The following is an 18,225-nucleotide window of genomic DNA, read 5'->3' on the forward strand; positions in this document are numbered from 1 at the left end:
AACAAAAATAAAAGTGTTTGAAGTTGTGGGACAGTCCGATTTTGCTAGTCATTTTTTTTGAAAAACACCCAACTACATAATGAACATTCATTCTTCTTTTGATTAAATGATTCAAGTTGGATATTAAAATGGTTTGTTAAAATCGTTTATTTTTGGCGTTATAGAATATACATATGGCATACAGAACATGATATAGGAAATACTCTAACACCGTAAGTATAATACAATAACAATAATCTTTATTGAAAGCTAAATGATTTCACACATTCATTCAGAATACCTACATTTATTGACAAAATTAAAACAGTCCTTTCTCAACCAACTATATTCCTCAAGCAACTTGAAATTAGTTTGTATTATCTATTGTAAAATTAACAAGTAATAAGCTGCCAATAGGCAAGATCCGTTTTCACTAGCCACTAAATCAAGTTGGTGATCAAACTTAAGCACTAATTATATATTATTATTATGATATTAAAACTACGTACTTTTCCAAGAACTCTCTGAAAGCGTGATCGGACTGTTTCAACCGGCAAATTACTGTAATCAAAGAAATCATTACCTTTATTAGCATTGTTTGATGTAAATATCACACAACGCTATTTTGTCCTAATAACTAGATTTAAAGCAAACCTTATGTCTAGTTTTTGCGCGAGGTCTTTTATCTAGTTTTAACCGCTGGCCTTTTACCTAGATTCTACGGCAAAAGGTAAACGAATCTCAAATATTATTTGTACGGAAGCTTATCTTGAAAATGTTGCTTGCTAGATTCTATGAAAACCGCTAGAACTCTCACTAAAATAACGTACCTAAAGTAAATAAAAAAACTAATACCTTAAAATTACTGAGCAGAAGGAAATAATCTAGCTATGAATTTGTAACCATACTCCCTCGTCAACTACATCTCATTACTTTTTATACCTACTTTATAATTACCGTTACATTAACCACGCAACGTAGGTAATCGTATCAATTTTATTTACACGCAGAAAGAATATACAGCCACAGTGACAGTAACACTCGGAAAATCCTATTTGAAATTGTAACTTTTTTTTTTTTTGTTCCTACCTAATCTGATAGCCTTGAGAGGCTATATCAGCGTCGCCTTAACTAGTAGGTGAGCTCACGGGGCTCAAACCTGATGACGTTGCTAACACGAACCCTAGCAAGAGCCGTGCTTCGCAGAATCTACCACCGGATCGGAAACGCGACCCACTGAGAAGATCAGGCGAGAAACTCAGTGGGCTGTGTCTGAGGGTTATGTAACTTCAATTTACCTATAGTAATCGGCAAACTTCTTGAGCAAATGACCTTGACTGCGCAGAACCGAATTTTAGATCACTTTGGTGGTGAGGATGAGGCGCGACGGCAGGGGAAATCGTATCGAGCGCGTTATTGGTAGATCAGTCGAACCTTGCGTCCCGCACCGCGCCCTCATTCCGCTTGCTCCCAAAAGTACGCTTGCGTACAGTGGAAAGTCTATCGTTATTAATCGTTACGTTATTTGTTATAATTGCTTGTGGACTTTGTTGCCATTGCTATTTGTTGAGTGTTTGTTGATTTTTTATAAAACGTACACCATGCCGTGACAAACTGGTGTAGTACTTAAAAGAAAGAGTAGAAAATTTGTGTACGACGTATATTGCTTCATTATAAAACAGGGGAAGAATGATATGGAAAAATTAAAACAGACTTCGGAAGCAACAAAAACATCAGTGAGTACTGTTAGGTGCATTATTAACGAAGCTAAAGGCTCTGGCTTGCTCGCCGTGTTGCGGACTCTGGGTAAGAAAAGATCAGGGAAGAAGAAATTTACCGGAATGCATAGTTTCGTTCAATCTGTAATAAAAAGATGTAATCATAATAACTACATAACAAGCAGCGAAACTCCGTACCGTAGAAAGGCTTCGAAAAATTTAAAGAAGATATAAATTTTAATGGCTCGGTATGAAGTTTACGACGAATTATGAAAGAGCTAGGCTTCAGATGGAAAAAAAACAGAAAATAATCGGAAGCTGGTAATTGAAAAAAGTTACATTCGATTACTACGAATCGAATATCTTCAAAAAATAATTAATTATAGACAAAAAAGTAGACCGAACCGACCGAGTTGTAAACTACACCGATGATCCCTATGTCGACTCATCACGATGATAGCAACTCGGGTGATAAAAACAGTGATGATGATGGTCAAGATTATGATAACGAAAAAAAAAATTACAAATACCAGCTTCGCTTCAACTGAACCAAGACCTGGCAACAGCTCTAGTTTTGACTTAATAGAAGGAATATCTATTTTACCCCAAGATTAAATTATTACAATTATTAACCTATATGTTTTGTTGATGTTCTAATAAATATATAAATAAATACATATGTTGATTTTAATAATTTAATTGCATTATGACGCAGAGTAAGTAATGTTTTTGCACGTGAGTGTACCATGCGCAAACTTACCCCCACTACGTCAACAAATGCTCAAGAAGTTTGCCGGTTATTATACCTACTTCGCTATTGGTTTAATCTAAGGGTTTTCTGGAAGAAATTGCTTTAAGCAAACCCCATAATAATCCACTATAGTTTTATTTGCTTATATATTTTATTACGACTATATAAAAATATCTGACCATTATACAATAAAAAGTAGCCAATTCAAGAAAACAAAAAGTATTTACCGTCGTAAAAATCTGAAGATAAGTAATTAATTGGTATAAAAGAAAAAAGTGAATCGTTTGCCCTTGTGTTATAAATAAAATATTTCACGAAGAAATTAATTCTTCTCCATTCATTTCATTAGAACACGGATTACTTTTTCGTGTTTACGTTTCACTGCGATATTGTCGGAACAATCACAGCGGTCGTCGATAAAGCTGCTTTAATCTAACTGTTGTTAAAACTGGCAACTAATATACAAAATGAAACTTTTCTCTCAGATTAATAATTTGCGTAGGTACGAACCTATTATGGACAGGACTTATTTCCATCAGTTATAAAAGTTTCTACGGTTTGTGGTTAGCTTTTTAGTTATGTTAGTATTATTAAGAAGATAATAGTCTACCAAGCTATGGAAAAGCAAACACTTGGACTGGATCTCTCAAAGTAGGTGTTGGCATTCGAGTTGTGATATCTAGCTGTATTCTCGTCGGATCTTCACAGTGGGTCGTGTTTGCGATTCGGTTGTAGATTCAATGATGCAACCCTCTTGCTAGGGATAGTGTTAGCAAGACCTAGCTCACCGACCAAACCGGTGAAGCTGGCATAACCCTTCGAAGCTACCAGCAATTATGTAAGATAACGTACTAAGGTTACTAATGGTAACAAAGAAAAGTACTAAATATGCGGTGAAACATCAGCTTGTTTGCCCATTTACTACTGCTACTACATGGATATGTTTCGCCCACGAACTAGTATAGTAGACGTAACGTGAAATCCATCGACCATCATGTGATATGAGATCGAAGTTTAACTGTTTACATGTTAGAAAAAATATTATTGTACTGTTCTCTAACGCCAGATCAATTTTGCTTTGGAGCAGAGGCTGGCAAGACCGACTTAGCCACCTACCTATTTTGGCAATACATTACTCGTGAGAAAGCGTTGTAAAACTCTTTGTTTTCTGTGTTCTTAGTGCGAGTTTTCTAACGTTCTCGATAGCGTAAAAGTTAGCTCATATTTGTATGGAATGGGATCGTTTGCTTACGTTTGCCGCTAGGGGCGCTGTCGCAACTGCATACAAAACTGGATTAACTTTTACGCTATCGAGAAAGTTGAAAAACTCGCACTAAGCATACTGACCTGTTTACTGCCTTTACCCCACCCGTACGTACGTACGCATATAACGATTCTAAAATACTTTTTTAAATTGAAAACGATCACAATAAGGGCTAGTATAATTGCACAAAAGTTACTTTGGGCATCCATGTTTTTCCAACAACGGGCTTAACATCAACATTTTTATTAAAGCAATTGTAAGGGATTGAGATGATAACTCGTTATATAAAAGGCGAACAATACTGAACGAAAATCATTCATACAATTTCACGAGTTGAATCAGTTCTATCTACGTAATTAAAATATTTTGAAAGTGCGCACTATGTCCATAAAACATCTCATTATAAAGGTAAAGTTGTAAAATATATTAAATGTCAGAAGTACTTTAATTACGCTTAATAATTTTTAATTCATTTGTAGTCCGTCTTTCGGTGACCACATGATGTAAAATAGATATTACAAACGTTGATAAAATATAATAAGATTATGCATTTTTTTAATTCGTGTAAACGTATAAAATTACACTCCGTCTCCATTTTCATCATTGATACTTCTGTTTCCTGAACAGTCTCGCTGTATCCAAGTAAGCTTCTGAGAAACAAAACAGATCTATACGAAAATAAAACAAACTACTTATATTCGAAGCTACATTAAAAGTTGTTACTTACATGTTAAAAAATTATTCTATAAAATATAATGACTCACCTTTGGTTCGAGTGAACGTTGATATTAGCTTCAGTACCGGATGCATTATCCGGCAGCTCTTCTATTTTAAAAGTTTCGCAAAAACTACTACGCATTTTTATGTAGAATGCACTGAAACTATGAATTAAGGACTGATTAAACATATTGTGTCTGCATATATTAAGTGTCATCAGTTTCCTGAGTAAAAAATTGTGACTAGAATTTGACTTCCATCTAATAGATAACTGTTTCCATCACAATGCAATTTTAGTGTAAATAATAAGGGAAACTATGTAAATGAGAAAAAAAATTTAGCTAACATCTAAATAATCTATAAACCTATCAGAATAACTCTTTTGTGGTTTTTTAAGATAGGCAGACGGACTAACATTTTAACTGATATCAAGCTTTTATTGGATGGATCGCAAAATTTATTATTTATTATAAATTATTTATTATTATTTATTTAAAAAAGACTTAGATGAGAAATACCGGCTATAAATGACTGAGTTGTGGCAAATACGTTTAGAATATTGCCCATACAATATCTAAAATTTAGTAGTAGCTCGATAGACAAAATATCTAACCACTTTAAGTAATTAATAAATTTTAATAAAATCAAAAAAACTGTTCTTAATTTGCCACTTATTGTAAGTATTTTCGAATATGCAGTTAGATTCCAAATAGGTACGCGTATTTCAAAGAATGGCTTCTCATACAATGTTGCAGGCAGTGGGCCGTTCTAAGGGATAAAGCTGACCTTTTTTGCGTTCATATTCACTATTATTTTAATGATTTTAATTTTATAATTATTTAGTTAATTTATTTATTTATTTTTGATTATAAAATATAGCTGATTTTCAATTTTACAACGAAAAGTTTTTTTTTCTATTTGATTTTATTACAAAAGGAAAACCAAAAAATACAATTTTAGAGACAACAGAGATAAATATTCATCCACCAAGCCAAGCGCACGTACTTGTTATTTTAAGAAATTCATACAAACGTAAATCTTCAACGTAACACGTGCGTGGATGGCAAATGCTACTAAATTATAATTTTTTACCATTAAATAGATTCATACTAATATTACAATGAAATTATTCTATAATAACTTTATCCAAGTGACTAAAAACAAAAATATACATTTAATTCCATTTCAGCGCAGGATACTTAAATGTCGGCAACATGACCAAGGACTCGATATTCTTTCTTCACTTGAATCTCACTAGTATACATTACTTACTTTCGTTGACTTCTGATTGAAGTATTTAATTCGTATTATTTTCTTTTAATTATTTCATTACATATAATCAGAATTAGTTATGTTAGAAGAAAATCTATTTTTAATACCTTACCTTTTTAGAACAGTTGAAACTATATGAAATATAATTACAAATATGTATTTTAGCATATTAGTTAGATTAATGTTAAATTAAAATTCACTTAAACGAATTTCTACTCGAATAACTCGGAAATATAACAATGATAACATCACGCATCAAGAGAATTGGAAGTAATGTGCGCAAAAGTCAACCCACGGGCCAAAGTTGTGACCGCAGGGTTCGCCGATCACAGCTAGTTAACAATTTATTGAAATAATGCTTCAGTCTTTGTCCACTGCGTCAACACATAAAATTTAAATTTTTATTCACAAACTATCAGTTGAATTTATCAAGAACGGCGCCTCAAATGTTAGAAGCTTTCGTCTCCTTTATAGATCAAATTAACGCTTCCACCATTACTGCACTTTTATTCCAATACTCAATGTAAGGTAATGCTCGCGATATTCTCTTTTAGAAACAATCTTTTTAAGAAACGTCATCAGTATTGTTTCCTTAAGCAAATTGAACATCGTCTAAGGGAAAACGAGAGAGAACAGCTAGCTACATTCGCTTCATATTGCAGAATCACGAGTAAATCTATTATAACATATTAATCTTATTACCGTTTCGACTTTGACACACGCTTCTGCTACATCCTGTAGTTAGTATTAATCTTTTGAAACATTTCAGAAAAATCTTAGTAACCAATATAAGATTCTTATTAAGTAACATGCATAACATACTTAAAACATTTTTTTTTCTTGTATCTACTTAGATTTTAGTTTTAACATTTTTAATTTTTATTTACTCCCAACTGTTTCGAACTACTGTCGTACAGCATAAGTGGCTATGGGTCGATCTACATCTACAATGAAACTAATTTGGTACCTACATACATATATGACGAAACGCATATAGTAGGATATAAACTAACAAATGAAGAGATAAACGTTAAGCCCTAATTGGACATCAGTATTTTAGAACGCGAATACGAACCGGAAATAAAATGTTTCTGAAATCGGTAGACACAACAACGTAAATATCTCCTCTCACTTTAACATGAGATCAGAGCTTCAATAAAATAACAAATATCCAAGAAGACACCCCTACCAACACAAGTAGGCTCGTAATTCTCGTCCGCTCAAATACATATGTATGTCGATATCCTCAGGACTAAGAATTGCGACCTCTATACATAATTTCATCAAGAATTGTTATTCCTCCTTTTATACCTACGAGCCGCTAAAGCCGTCACAAATGGTAGAGACGCGCGTAGATCGGATTTGATTGTTCAGAATTGTGATTCTCCGTGGATTCTTTTTTTCAACCTTACCTGTTACACCGTTTTTCAAGGTATTGTCTAACCCTTTCTGGCAATAGGTCGAAAGTTAACGAGAATTCTGGTTTCATCCTCATCATAACATTAATAACTTAACATATAATTTAAGGGAAAAGTTAGCTCTTATCTTAGCTGTTAGCGCCTATGAGGATGCTTAAATCGTGTAGTTTTGAAAAAATGAACTCCGAAACATTTTAATTCATTTTTCTTTAATTCGAATGATCAAATTTTCACGATTGTTCTAAACGAAACAAAAAAGAAGACATATCTTAATCTAAACCATTTGTTAAACCATTAGTATTGATATCACAGTAGTATTCATTATAACATGTGCGCACTCACGTTCTGACGCACTGTTACAGTGCTCATACCGCCCGATTAGCCTCATGTCTCTAGGTAAACTGTATGAGCGTCTGCTTTACAAACGCCTCAGAGAGTTCGTCTCATCCAAGAACATTCTTATCGATGACCAATTCGGATTCCGCACAAATCACTCATGCATACAACAGGTACACCGCTTCACGGAGTACATTCTCGTAGGGCTTAATCAACCAAAACTGCTCTACACAGGAATTCTCTTCTTCGACGTCGCAAAAGCGTTCGTCAAATTGTGGCATGACGGTTTGATTTTCAGACTATTCAACATGGGCGTGCTGGACAGTCTCGTGCTTATAATACGTCACTTCAGAGCGACTGCTCACGGCTGGAGTCTTGCAAGGTTCCGTCCTCTCCGCTCCTATTCAGTTTATTTATCAACGATATTTCCCGGTCGCCGCCGACCCAGTTAGCCTTATTCGCCGATGACATGACCGTTTACTACTCGAGTAGAAACAAGTCCCTAATAGCGAGGAAGCTCCAGCGCGCAGCCGTAACCCTCTACAGTGGTTCCGAAAATGGCGCACATCAACCTTGGTGCTCTTTCAAATAGGGAAACCCAACCCGTATTTCCTCCGGCATTAGAAGGACAAATCTCACAACACTGATCACCCTCTTCGGCCAACCAATACCCTGACCCAGGAAGGTCAAGTACCTGGGAGTCAACCTGGATGCATCGATGACATTTCACCAGAACATAAAATCAGTCAATCAGTCAGACTACTGCCCAAATCCTGATCACGCAAGAGACAGTCACCGTCGCCCTAGACATGTCCTTACTGATCCATCAGATCCAATAACCGTTGCATTAGACACCTTTAGCTCTAACACTAGAAGTAGGCTCAGAGACTCCGGTAACCGTACTCGTCGAACTCGCAAAGAGTTCGACGTGCAACCTAATCTAAACATCATCCCGCTGAGTTTTTCGCCGGATCTTCTCAGCGGGTCGCGTTTCCGAAATCTGATAATAGGTTCATTCGCGAAGCAGCTGCTCTTGAATTGTTAGGTCTCCTTTGGAGGCGCTCGGACAGCTTTTAACTAATCCCACCCCTCCTGGCTAAGCCTTTGCTCGCCCATCTGTCCTGGTGAAACTGGAAAGGCCTCCGGGCCACCAGTAATCCTTAAACCATAAAAAAACGATGCTCAACATACATACGTGTCAGCACCATATGAAGCTTATCAAATACATACTACTAACATAACGTGTGAATTTCAAGGCTCCGTAGCTAAATAGTAAAATCCCTTAAAAAATCGTGCAGTATCGTTAGCCGTTTATTATGATACAGCCGATTTTTGATAGTAAATGTACGACCTATTGTACAACGAAAACTAGGACTGTCCCTTGTATTATCTAACATAGATAAAGAGAAAAAAAACCAAATAAACACGTAAAAAACCAGATGCCATTAAATTGTATTTATTTAAAAACAATACCAGTGTCACTGCGACCTGAGAATCGTGATACTTTAAGTTAATGTAAACTGTAGATGCATTATACTCATGTAAGTGACGTAAAAGAATATAAATTTTAATGTGATATTTTCTTTGTTATGCTAGCTCTCTCGCCTCTGAATCTATTATTACTGTTATTATTTTTAGTTTTTGTTGTTTTTTATTTATTGATTTTAGTCAGTTTTTTTTAGTGCAAGCGCTTTTAGATTTTTAGTTACTAGAGTTTAGAGTAATCAATTGTTTTAATATCATTAATTTTTAAATATGTAACGTTCATTATTTTGGTAATAAACCAATAAATATATTTCGATTATTATGAACTCACAGTTATACCGCTTTTCAGATCAGAAAACTTGTATATTTCAAGAAATATTTTATTTTTATCACAAATGCGAACATTCATAATATTACCAATTTCATGGCAAATAAGTGTAGGATAGTATCTATTTTTTACACTTCAATGTACCTACTACGAGTATCACGAAAATACGATTAGGTTACAAAATTTTGTAATGAACTCCGCTGACTTCAATCTGCTGTAACTGTAAATCGCTTTCAACTATAACTGTAACTCCCACAATAATATTAGAAGAAAATACAAAGAAGAAGAGAATCGTCTTTTTGGCTATTCATCTTGAGATACCGATATATGCCCACATAGCACCCGCAGAATAGAAACTATATTGTTTCACCAATTAGTTTTCACTCACGAATTGTTCTTGTTTCTAACTTCTCACTAAATCCTTTTGACAAATGATTTTTTGACAAAATCATCAATTTGAACAAAGCCCACTAGTTTTAGAGCCTCTAGGTCTACCTATCGAGTACCTATCAATATTATACTATTTCTAGCTCATAGCATTTGAGATTTATGATTTTAATAATATTATACATTTATTGCCATTTCAAGCTGATAGTTTAACAATGAATTATGTCGGCAGGCGTTATGTGTAACTTTATGTCTCGGGTCGATGAGCAGCAGTGAAGAGTCAGCCAGAGACTTCATAGAACATGTTCTCCGTATCCCGAATCCTGACAGAGTCCTCAATTCAGTTCTTGGAAGGCTTGAGAGAAACAGACAAGCATTAGCTAAGGAAGCACGTCTCGACAACAGCGATTGTCAAGACTCTGAGACTGTGGTAATTTATTATTGATTTAATTCTTTACTTTGGCACAGATTCCGAATTCGTGTATTAAGCCGCATGGTAAGCTACCTTTATTTTGCCTACTTATACCACAAAGCGTTACGTTGCGGTTTAAAGGGTAAGACGGTGGTACAATAGAGTCGAATCGGAGACTTTATGTCACTGTCCTCGAACTCGTGACTTGCGACGAAGGGCTCGACGAACGAATTAACCCATAGACACAGCCCACTGAGTTTCTCGCCGGATCTTCTCAGTGAGTCGCGTTTCCCATCCGGTGGTAGAGTCTGTGAAGCACTGCTCTTGCTAGGGCCATTGTTAGCAACACTCCGGTTTGAGCCCCGTGAGGCTACATGTTAGGGCGAAGCTGAAGTAGCCTCTTAAGGTTATCAGCATAGGTAGGAAAAAAAGAAAAAAAAGAGAAAAAAGAAATAAAAAAGGAGACTTCATGTCTCAGGATGGATAGCAACACTCTATTCCAATTTTTTAAATTGCGGAATCACGAGTCTTGGTAAACCGTAAGCCCGTCTAACGTATTTCTGCCGCGAAACTGTAACTTACTTCCTTATAAGGGTCGAACATCCGATATTAATGCAATCGAGACTTTGAGTTCATATATGAGTTCCTAGATGAGCGACGGTACTGAATTCAACTCAAGTCATTGAATAACCAGCCCCACTGACACAACCCAGTGAGTTTCTCGCTGGATCTTCTCAGTGGGTCGAGATTCCTATTCAGTGGTAGATTCGGCGAAGCACTGTTCTTACAACAAGGGAACAAGTAAAGCTGTCTCTCAAAGTATCTCAGGCTAGGCTCATTGAGCTCCTAGGTCAGGGAAGCTGGAATAGCCCCTCGGGGCTACCAGTGAATAGCTTAGACAAAAATCACAGAGAATAGACCGCGAAGTCATTCACTCGTTTGTTTTACTTACCTATACGAGTAAGAGTACGTAATAGTAACACTGACATGTGTAACTGATATATGTAATAGTACCATTTTACGTTCTTGAGTTGTTTTTCGCTTTGGTTTACATATAATATTGACATTTAAAATAAAATACATTTCCCGTCTTTTTTATTGATAATGCCCGTGAATAGCACTGAAAACACTGTACGTAAGTAGCTGTTTTGTCATTGACCATTTATAAATTGATTTATGTGCATTTTAAATATGTGCCTTAAAATCTGTACGTGCTACGTCGTCTCACCTTTTTTGGACTTGATATGAGGGCGGTTAACTAGGTACATGATGCTTCAATCAACAGCAGTAGTAATTTGGAATGAAAACTTCATGTTGAAAACATTATTTTGTCATAATAAATACTCATAAATGACTGTCTCGCTTCGTTATGCGAAATATATTATACATTCGGTGAAGCTAACAACGTGCCGCATATATTTTATCCTGATGGTACTAGGACAAGCACCTCTTCTGAATTACAACACATACAAGCCAATAAAACGGGATGTATATTTTAAATATTTATTTACTTTAATGTTTCAGGTTTTGCCTGAGTATACTGAATCAATACAGCCTTCGAGAGAAAAGGAATTGAGGCATGTGACTACGCAGGTAAGATATAATAATAACTTCATACACCGTTCAGTGTGTCCAAAAACCTATTGAGGGATTTTGATCTAAATTGAACTCTATTTGCTATTATTGTCAATTAAGATTAAAAACAAGTTTATCAATTTATGATCAAAACCCATGAAAAAAAAAAAAAAAAACCTTTGAAAAATAATAAGTACGCTTTTACTAAGCAAGTCGCAAATTATGTTAAAGAAGTTCAGGTCATAATGCCTGATCCTTACTAAGTCTTACATTATTTGATTACTTTCTAGTTGGAAAACATTTTCCGAAAATAGTAGATAATTAATTTAAGTACCTAAAATATTTATATGTGCCAACGTATACAAAAGGCAAAAACAAATCTTAAAAGCAAATAAATAAAACCGTAATGTGTAGTTAAATCATATTTTGGTATAGGTAGATTAAGTATTGGATTTTAACGGAATTTGTAGTAAATCTATATTTACTACAGTAAATATCTTCGAGTGCCTGACGATGTTATCAGAGCATTACACGGTAACACGTAAATAATACTCGTCTTAGGTTACGTACAACCTTCGCAACGGTATTATTTCACTGTTATGTAGACAACAACGGAAGAAAGTTGGACTTTTAAAATCTCATCAAGAGCAATGCTGTAATGACGTAACAACCAGGCTACTGTTAGAAGACAGATATAGCTTTAATATTTCGTCATAGAGTGATTGTTAAAGAGGACACGATAGAATTACCAGTTGAAATTGTTAGTTGAATAATTCTAAGCTTCAAAAGATGAATGCAGTTTAAATTCTATCAACTACTATAGCTAACAATATATACTAGCAATCAATATAAGATCATATAATTATGTATAGCCGAACCTTACTTTTCAGAAACATTACCCAATCTGCCATCTCGAGAGGAAGATAAAAAAGTTGAATACCGACGAATACGAATATCGACCCGCCTACTACGAAGAAGTTCGATGCACAATGGCTACAAGTGAAGATCTCGGAGTAACGAATGAGGTATACAATCGACTCTACTCTATCGACTCTCGACTCTATTCTATCGTTAACTTGTTGTTATATTTTCTTTGAAATAAATAAATATAAATAAAACCCACTCTTGTGACCTAGAATCTTCAAAAAGGTCGGCAGCCATAACTAAATCTTTATCATAAGATATTTTTGCAATTAAATCATGCCACACCAAAGCTAAATATTATTTTAAAATTTACTCTTATTGCCAACTACATTATTTCGATCTAATCGATAAGCATTTTTTTCGGTTAAGCTGATTCATTAGCTCACAGCCAACACACCTTAAATTACAAAATTAAATATAAGAGGCTTGTTCAATAGTGACAACACGTTACATTCTCCTTGGAAAGAAAAAAGATACTGACATGTATTAGATATAATAACAATAATAATAAAGCAATCAATTCTTTGTTATTTTAAAAAAATAGAAGTCATTTGTTTACGATGTATCGGAAAGTGTTCATAAAAATGGATAAAATTCGAGTTTGCGCAGTAATATCTCTGCTTGAATTTTTTTACTACGAGGCTGACATATCATGACTCGAGAGCAACATTAGGGGTTCATGCTCCTTCATATTCTACGGTTGTGCAGTGGTGTCTTGAGTTCAAATGAGAAAGAACTTACATTAACGATGTCCCTCACACGGACCTACGTCGGTAGTGACTGAACAAATGATTTAAAACTGGATAAAATTGTCTTGACGAATCATCGTGTTACTGTTTCTTTGTAACAGAACAAATGAAAATTTCTATAGGAATTGTCCATAATATTATTTATACACAACCATTTTGCTATGAAAACAGTGTCAGCACGCTGGGTGTCCAGAATGCTTTCTGACGCGCAGAAACAAACAAGACTGAGAATTTCATAAAATCTGTTTGGGTTGTAACACACAACGAGATCTTGATCGATTTTTGGCAGGAATCATAACTATTGTCGAAACATTGTTTCAAATTTGTAAGAGACCGCCATCTCCAACTTCGAAGAAATTAAGGTGCTTTCATCCGCCGGTAAGATCATGTGGGCAGTTTTTCTGGGACAGCGAAAGTGTGGTAAAGATCCAATACCTTAATCATGGAGCCACTATTATAGGGACTTTGTACGCAGGACAAATAACAAAGTTTCATGAGGAAATACGCGAGCCACGACGTGGCAAACTCGCTGAAGTTATTTTGTATCACGAAGATAAGCCCCCATGCACAAGTCCCGAGCTGCGATGGCTGCCATTCAAGAAGCTGGCTTTGAAATGATAGAATATCCTTCATATTCACCGAACCTAGCTCCTAATGATTCTTACTTATTGCTGCGGTTAAAGGAACATCGTAGAAGCCATAAATTTAAAGATGATGACGAAGCGGTCGCCCCGTTATACGATTTTTTAAGGCATCAGGAATATAAAAAAGGGTTATTTTAGCTTTAGAATAAAAATATACAAAGTGTAATAACCTCAAAGGTGACTACGTCGAAACATAAAATTACTTTTGATCTTCGATCAATAATAGTCTTTTGATAGTAGATAGTTGCGTCATAACCATTATCACCTTTACACGTTTACCCCTAGTACTTTTATTTAATTTTGATATAGCCGTTACGTCGTGTTTCAGCTACGGTCCAAATACGCAGCCTGCGCTAATACGTACTGATCACTTGTTTATGAACAACTTCGACAATGAAAGAAAAACATCGAATAATAAAAATCAAACCGCAAAATTAATAAATTTGCGTAATTATTACTTATATTAATAACGTAATAATTAGGCAAATTCATTAATTTTATGGTAGAGCGTTATTAAAAAATCCGTGGGTAAATGCCACCATCGGCAGACGTGCCGGACAACTGATAAACATATAATACAACTGACATTTTGACCATAAATCATTGAACATCATTGTTAAGATCGATATTTCGAAACACTTTTGGCACAAATACTCTTTGTATTTCCTATTATAATAATCTAATGAAACTATATTTAGAACGAATTCAACAGCAAGTTTTCAGTTTGGATTCTATTTCTTCATTCATTTATATACTAATTATAGAATGGTCGTTTTTTAGATTTGTTCGAGTCTCGGCTTTTCTTGCGTTCAATGGAATAAGACCATACATTTGACAAGGAGGCGGTATTCCAGGTATAAATAGAAATATTTATTTATATAATCTTCACAGTCATACCAACTTCCTACCAAACGTAAACGATCTGAACCAGTGCGAGCGGTTTAAGAATATTAATAGCATATTTCGAATCAAACGACTCATTTTAATGAATAGCTTTTAAAATTAACATACGTTACCTAATTTGTTTTTGACGATTTTGCTAGTTTTAGCGAAATCTAAACGAATATATTAAATTAATTTAAATACCATTCTCGATTTTCTAGTGATTGTTGGGAGACTAGGACGCTGGTGATACCTGCTGGATGCGAATGTATGTGGCCCGTATACAGACTGGGCGACATGAAGTTACACGTGTAAAGCATACCCTAAATAAACGTAACCTGGAGGATTGATTGATCCAAGTTTGCACAACGTTGTAAGATAATAATGTTTCATCCAGTTACTTAATTATTGTTTAAATTAACTTATATGGAATAATACATGTTTAATAGAAAAAAATAATGAAGATGAAGTTATCGTCCTGTTTAAGTGTATTATTTACTTAATAAACGTTTATTGTTAAGTATGTCTGAAATCCGTGGGCCATTATTAAAATGCTACCACATATTTCATTATATTTTATTGTCAAATTTTTTCAACAACTTACGATTACTGAAGTTCCAGTGACATAAAGCAAGAATTTAGTTCTCTGGAAATTGAGTTAAATCCCTTTTATGAAGTCAGTATATAAAAATTAACACAAAAAAATATAAAAAAAACTTACGGGCTCTTTACCTACTTGTGGATTATATTTTACAATAAAAGTGCATTTTACATAAAATTAAAGCACGCATGTGCTTATCAGTATCAGCTAGTAACTAGTTTTATCATAAAGAGGGATTTTCATTAAATATACAATAGGCAAAGGAAGACAAAAATATTAAAAGCTTGTACCTATGTACTTTGATTGTGATTTATTTTATTCAATAAATGTATAATAATGCATAATCGTAGGTATTATATAGAGTATATAATAAAACATCGTAATTTTATTTAACAATTATTTAATTATTTAACTTTAGTTATACCATGTTGAAATATTTTACTTGGATAGCACTAACAGAATAACATGTTCAATTAAAATTATTATAACATAACTAAAATATAGAATACTAATCTAATATTTAACATTTTTATGTTAACTATTTCATTAATAATTTAAACTATTGACACCTATTCCAAATATTGGCACACTTACTCAATTTTTGGTAAATTGAAATTTTAAAAAGACTTTACTACACTAAACTCGATACAGCGTGACAATTAATTCAATAAAGTTTATTTTTATAGTTGAAAGAAAAACATAATTTTTTTTATGGAAACACTCGGTTTTAGTGAGCGTTCAACGGTCGATTAAATCGATTATGAAAGAGTAAATATAACCTCCAAAATTTCTACCGCCGAAAAGTTTGACCATAGATTATACACTTAATATATTTGATAGTTTGACGATAAAAAAATTGAACTGAAAATACACCCTAACATGTGTATTCTATTCTATCAAAACTGACTTAATTCAAAAACATGCAACAGGATCGTGTATGTCTACTTCTTTTATAAACAAACCTCACCTAATTAGTTTAACTTTTTTTAAATATATTATATATCTTCTATCCCTAAACCCTCAGTGGCTGCACCGATATTGATGAAATGTCTTTGAAGCTTAACCCATACATCAACCCGCTGAAATTCTCGCCAGATCTTATCAAAAGATCGCCATTCCTATCGAGATTGCGATCCGATGCAGCTACTGCATTCGCGAAGAAGCTGCAGTTGAAAAACAGTTAGGTCTCCTTTATAACCTCTCGGGTAACTGTTAGCAAATCCCCCTCCAGACTAAGCCCGTACTCTCCCGCCTGTCCTGGTGAAAAACTGGAAGTGGAAAAACCTCCGAGGGTGTCGCGTTATCCCTCATTCCTAAAAAAACATCTGACTGATGTTGTCTATGTCCCTTTAAGATGATTTCATAAATAATTATTTTTTCAATATTTTTATGCCAAATAAAGTAACTTCTAAGGTTAAATTCTACGGTATAGAAAGTATCTATTAAAATTTCGTTTAATTATAGTAACAGGCGAAGTAATTATTTTAAATAATTACTTGGGTGGGTGGGCCTGGTGTTAAATGGTAACTGGAGCCCACAGACATCTACAGCGTAAATGCCGCCACCCACCTTGAGATATGAGTTCTAAGGTCTCAATATAGTTACAACGGCTGCCCGACCCTTCAAACCGAAACGCATTACTGCTTCACGGCAGAAATAGGCGGGGTGGTGGTACCTATCCGTGCGAACTCACAAGAGGTCCTACCACCAGTAATATAGAAACTTCAATAAAATTCAATTTAGAAATCATACACAACATCAGTTTCACTTTTAAAGTCTAATTTATAGGCATAATATTACATCAACACGTAGAGGGGGTAACTTTCTTATCAATCGACGAAATAAACAACTAAAATGAAGCCAAAATGGCTACAAATAAACTTATTTTTAGTGTGCTGCCGCTAACTGTATTGCAACTGCAACTGCTTCGCGAATACATTTACTACCGGGTTGGAATCGCAACGCAACTCGACAAAAAGTTCGTCGTGCAACCTAACCCATATAAAAGTCCGCTGAGTTTCTCGCTGGATTTTCTCAGCAGGTTGCGATTTCAATCCCAAAGCTCTTTGTAGAGTTCGACGAGTACGGCTATCAGGGTCCCTAAGCCTGCTCCTAGAGCTGCTCCTGCTAGAGCCGAAAGCGTCTAATGATAGAATTAACAGATCTGATACATGCGTAAGGACGTATTTAGGGCGCCGACGGTGACTAGCTCCTGCATGCCAGAGCCGCGAAGTAGTCAACGGCGACAACAATGAGGCGATCATCATGACCTTATGGCCTTATCGAAGTAATTGAATTGATTTCAAAACATTTTTTTTGGATGGCAGGTGGAGCATGTCGGAGTCGAACCGACTAAAACCTCCTATCGCTCAACAACAAACGTCCAAACCTCGCATGAAACAGAACTCATGAAAAGGCAAAGGGGGAAAAGTGAAGCATTTAGTGCGGCACATCTCTCCCGTCACCTTCAAATATTTCAAGACAGCAATAATATGCGAAATTTAATGAAATGTTCCAATTTTTATGATTTAGAACTCAATCTTTGTCTTTTAATTTCTAATGAACTGGGATGCTGTGAAATCAACAAATTGCGATTGACAGACATTTATCACAATACGCCTTACTAGGTAAAATTCGGTAATTTTTTTAAGTCCTCGTATGAATCAGGAAAAGGTAGGCAGCGGCTTGGCTCTGCTTCTGGCATTGCTGAAGTCCATGGGCGACGGTAACCACTCACCATCAGGTGGGCCGTGTGCTTTTCTGCCTACAAAGGCCATAAAATA

General features: G+C 35.0%; 1 protein-coding gene across 4 annotated transcripts in view; it reads left to right on the forward strand.

The window, feature by feature from the left end:
- Nucleotides 1–15,405, forward strand: part of LOC101746951 (uncharacterized) — a 41,925-nt gene extending 26,520 nt beyond the window's left edge. For 2 of the 4 annotated variants that reach the window (XM_038011886.2, XM_062668671.1), the window contains exons 2-6: nucleotides 9,888–10,085; nucleotides 11,592–11,660; nucleotides 12,533–12,667; nucleotides 14,740–14,813; nucleotides 15,063–15,405. In XM_038011886.2, coding sequence (XP_037867814.1) covers nucleotides 9,888–10,085; nucleotides 11,592–11,660; nucleotides 12,533–12,667; nucleotides 14,740–14,813; nucleotides 15,063–15,156 — 570 coding nt within the window. In that variant the 3' untranslated portion in view covers nucleotides 15,157–15,405. Of the gene's footprint in view, nucleotides 1–3,963; nucleotides 4,121–9,660; nucleotides 9,771–9,887; nucleotides 10,086–11,591; nucleotides 11,661–12,532; nucleotides 12,668–14,739; nucleotides 14,814–15,062 lie in introns of those variants that run through there. The other 2 variants (XM_038011888.2, XM_021350330.3) reach the window with 2 other exon arrangements.
- Nucleotides 15,406–18,225: the final 2,820 nt, after the last annotated feature.

Source organism: Bombyx mori, chromosome 1 (assembly GCF_030269925.1).
Source record: "Bombyx mori chromosome 1, ASM3026992v2".
Classification (NCBI taxonomy): domain Eukaryota; kingdom Metazoa; phylum Arthropoda; class Insecta; order Lepidoptera; family Bombycidae; genus Bombyx; species Bombyx mori.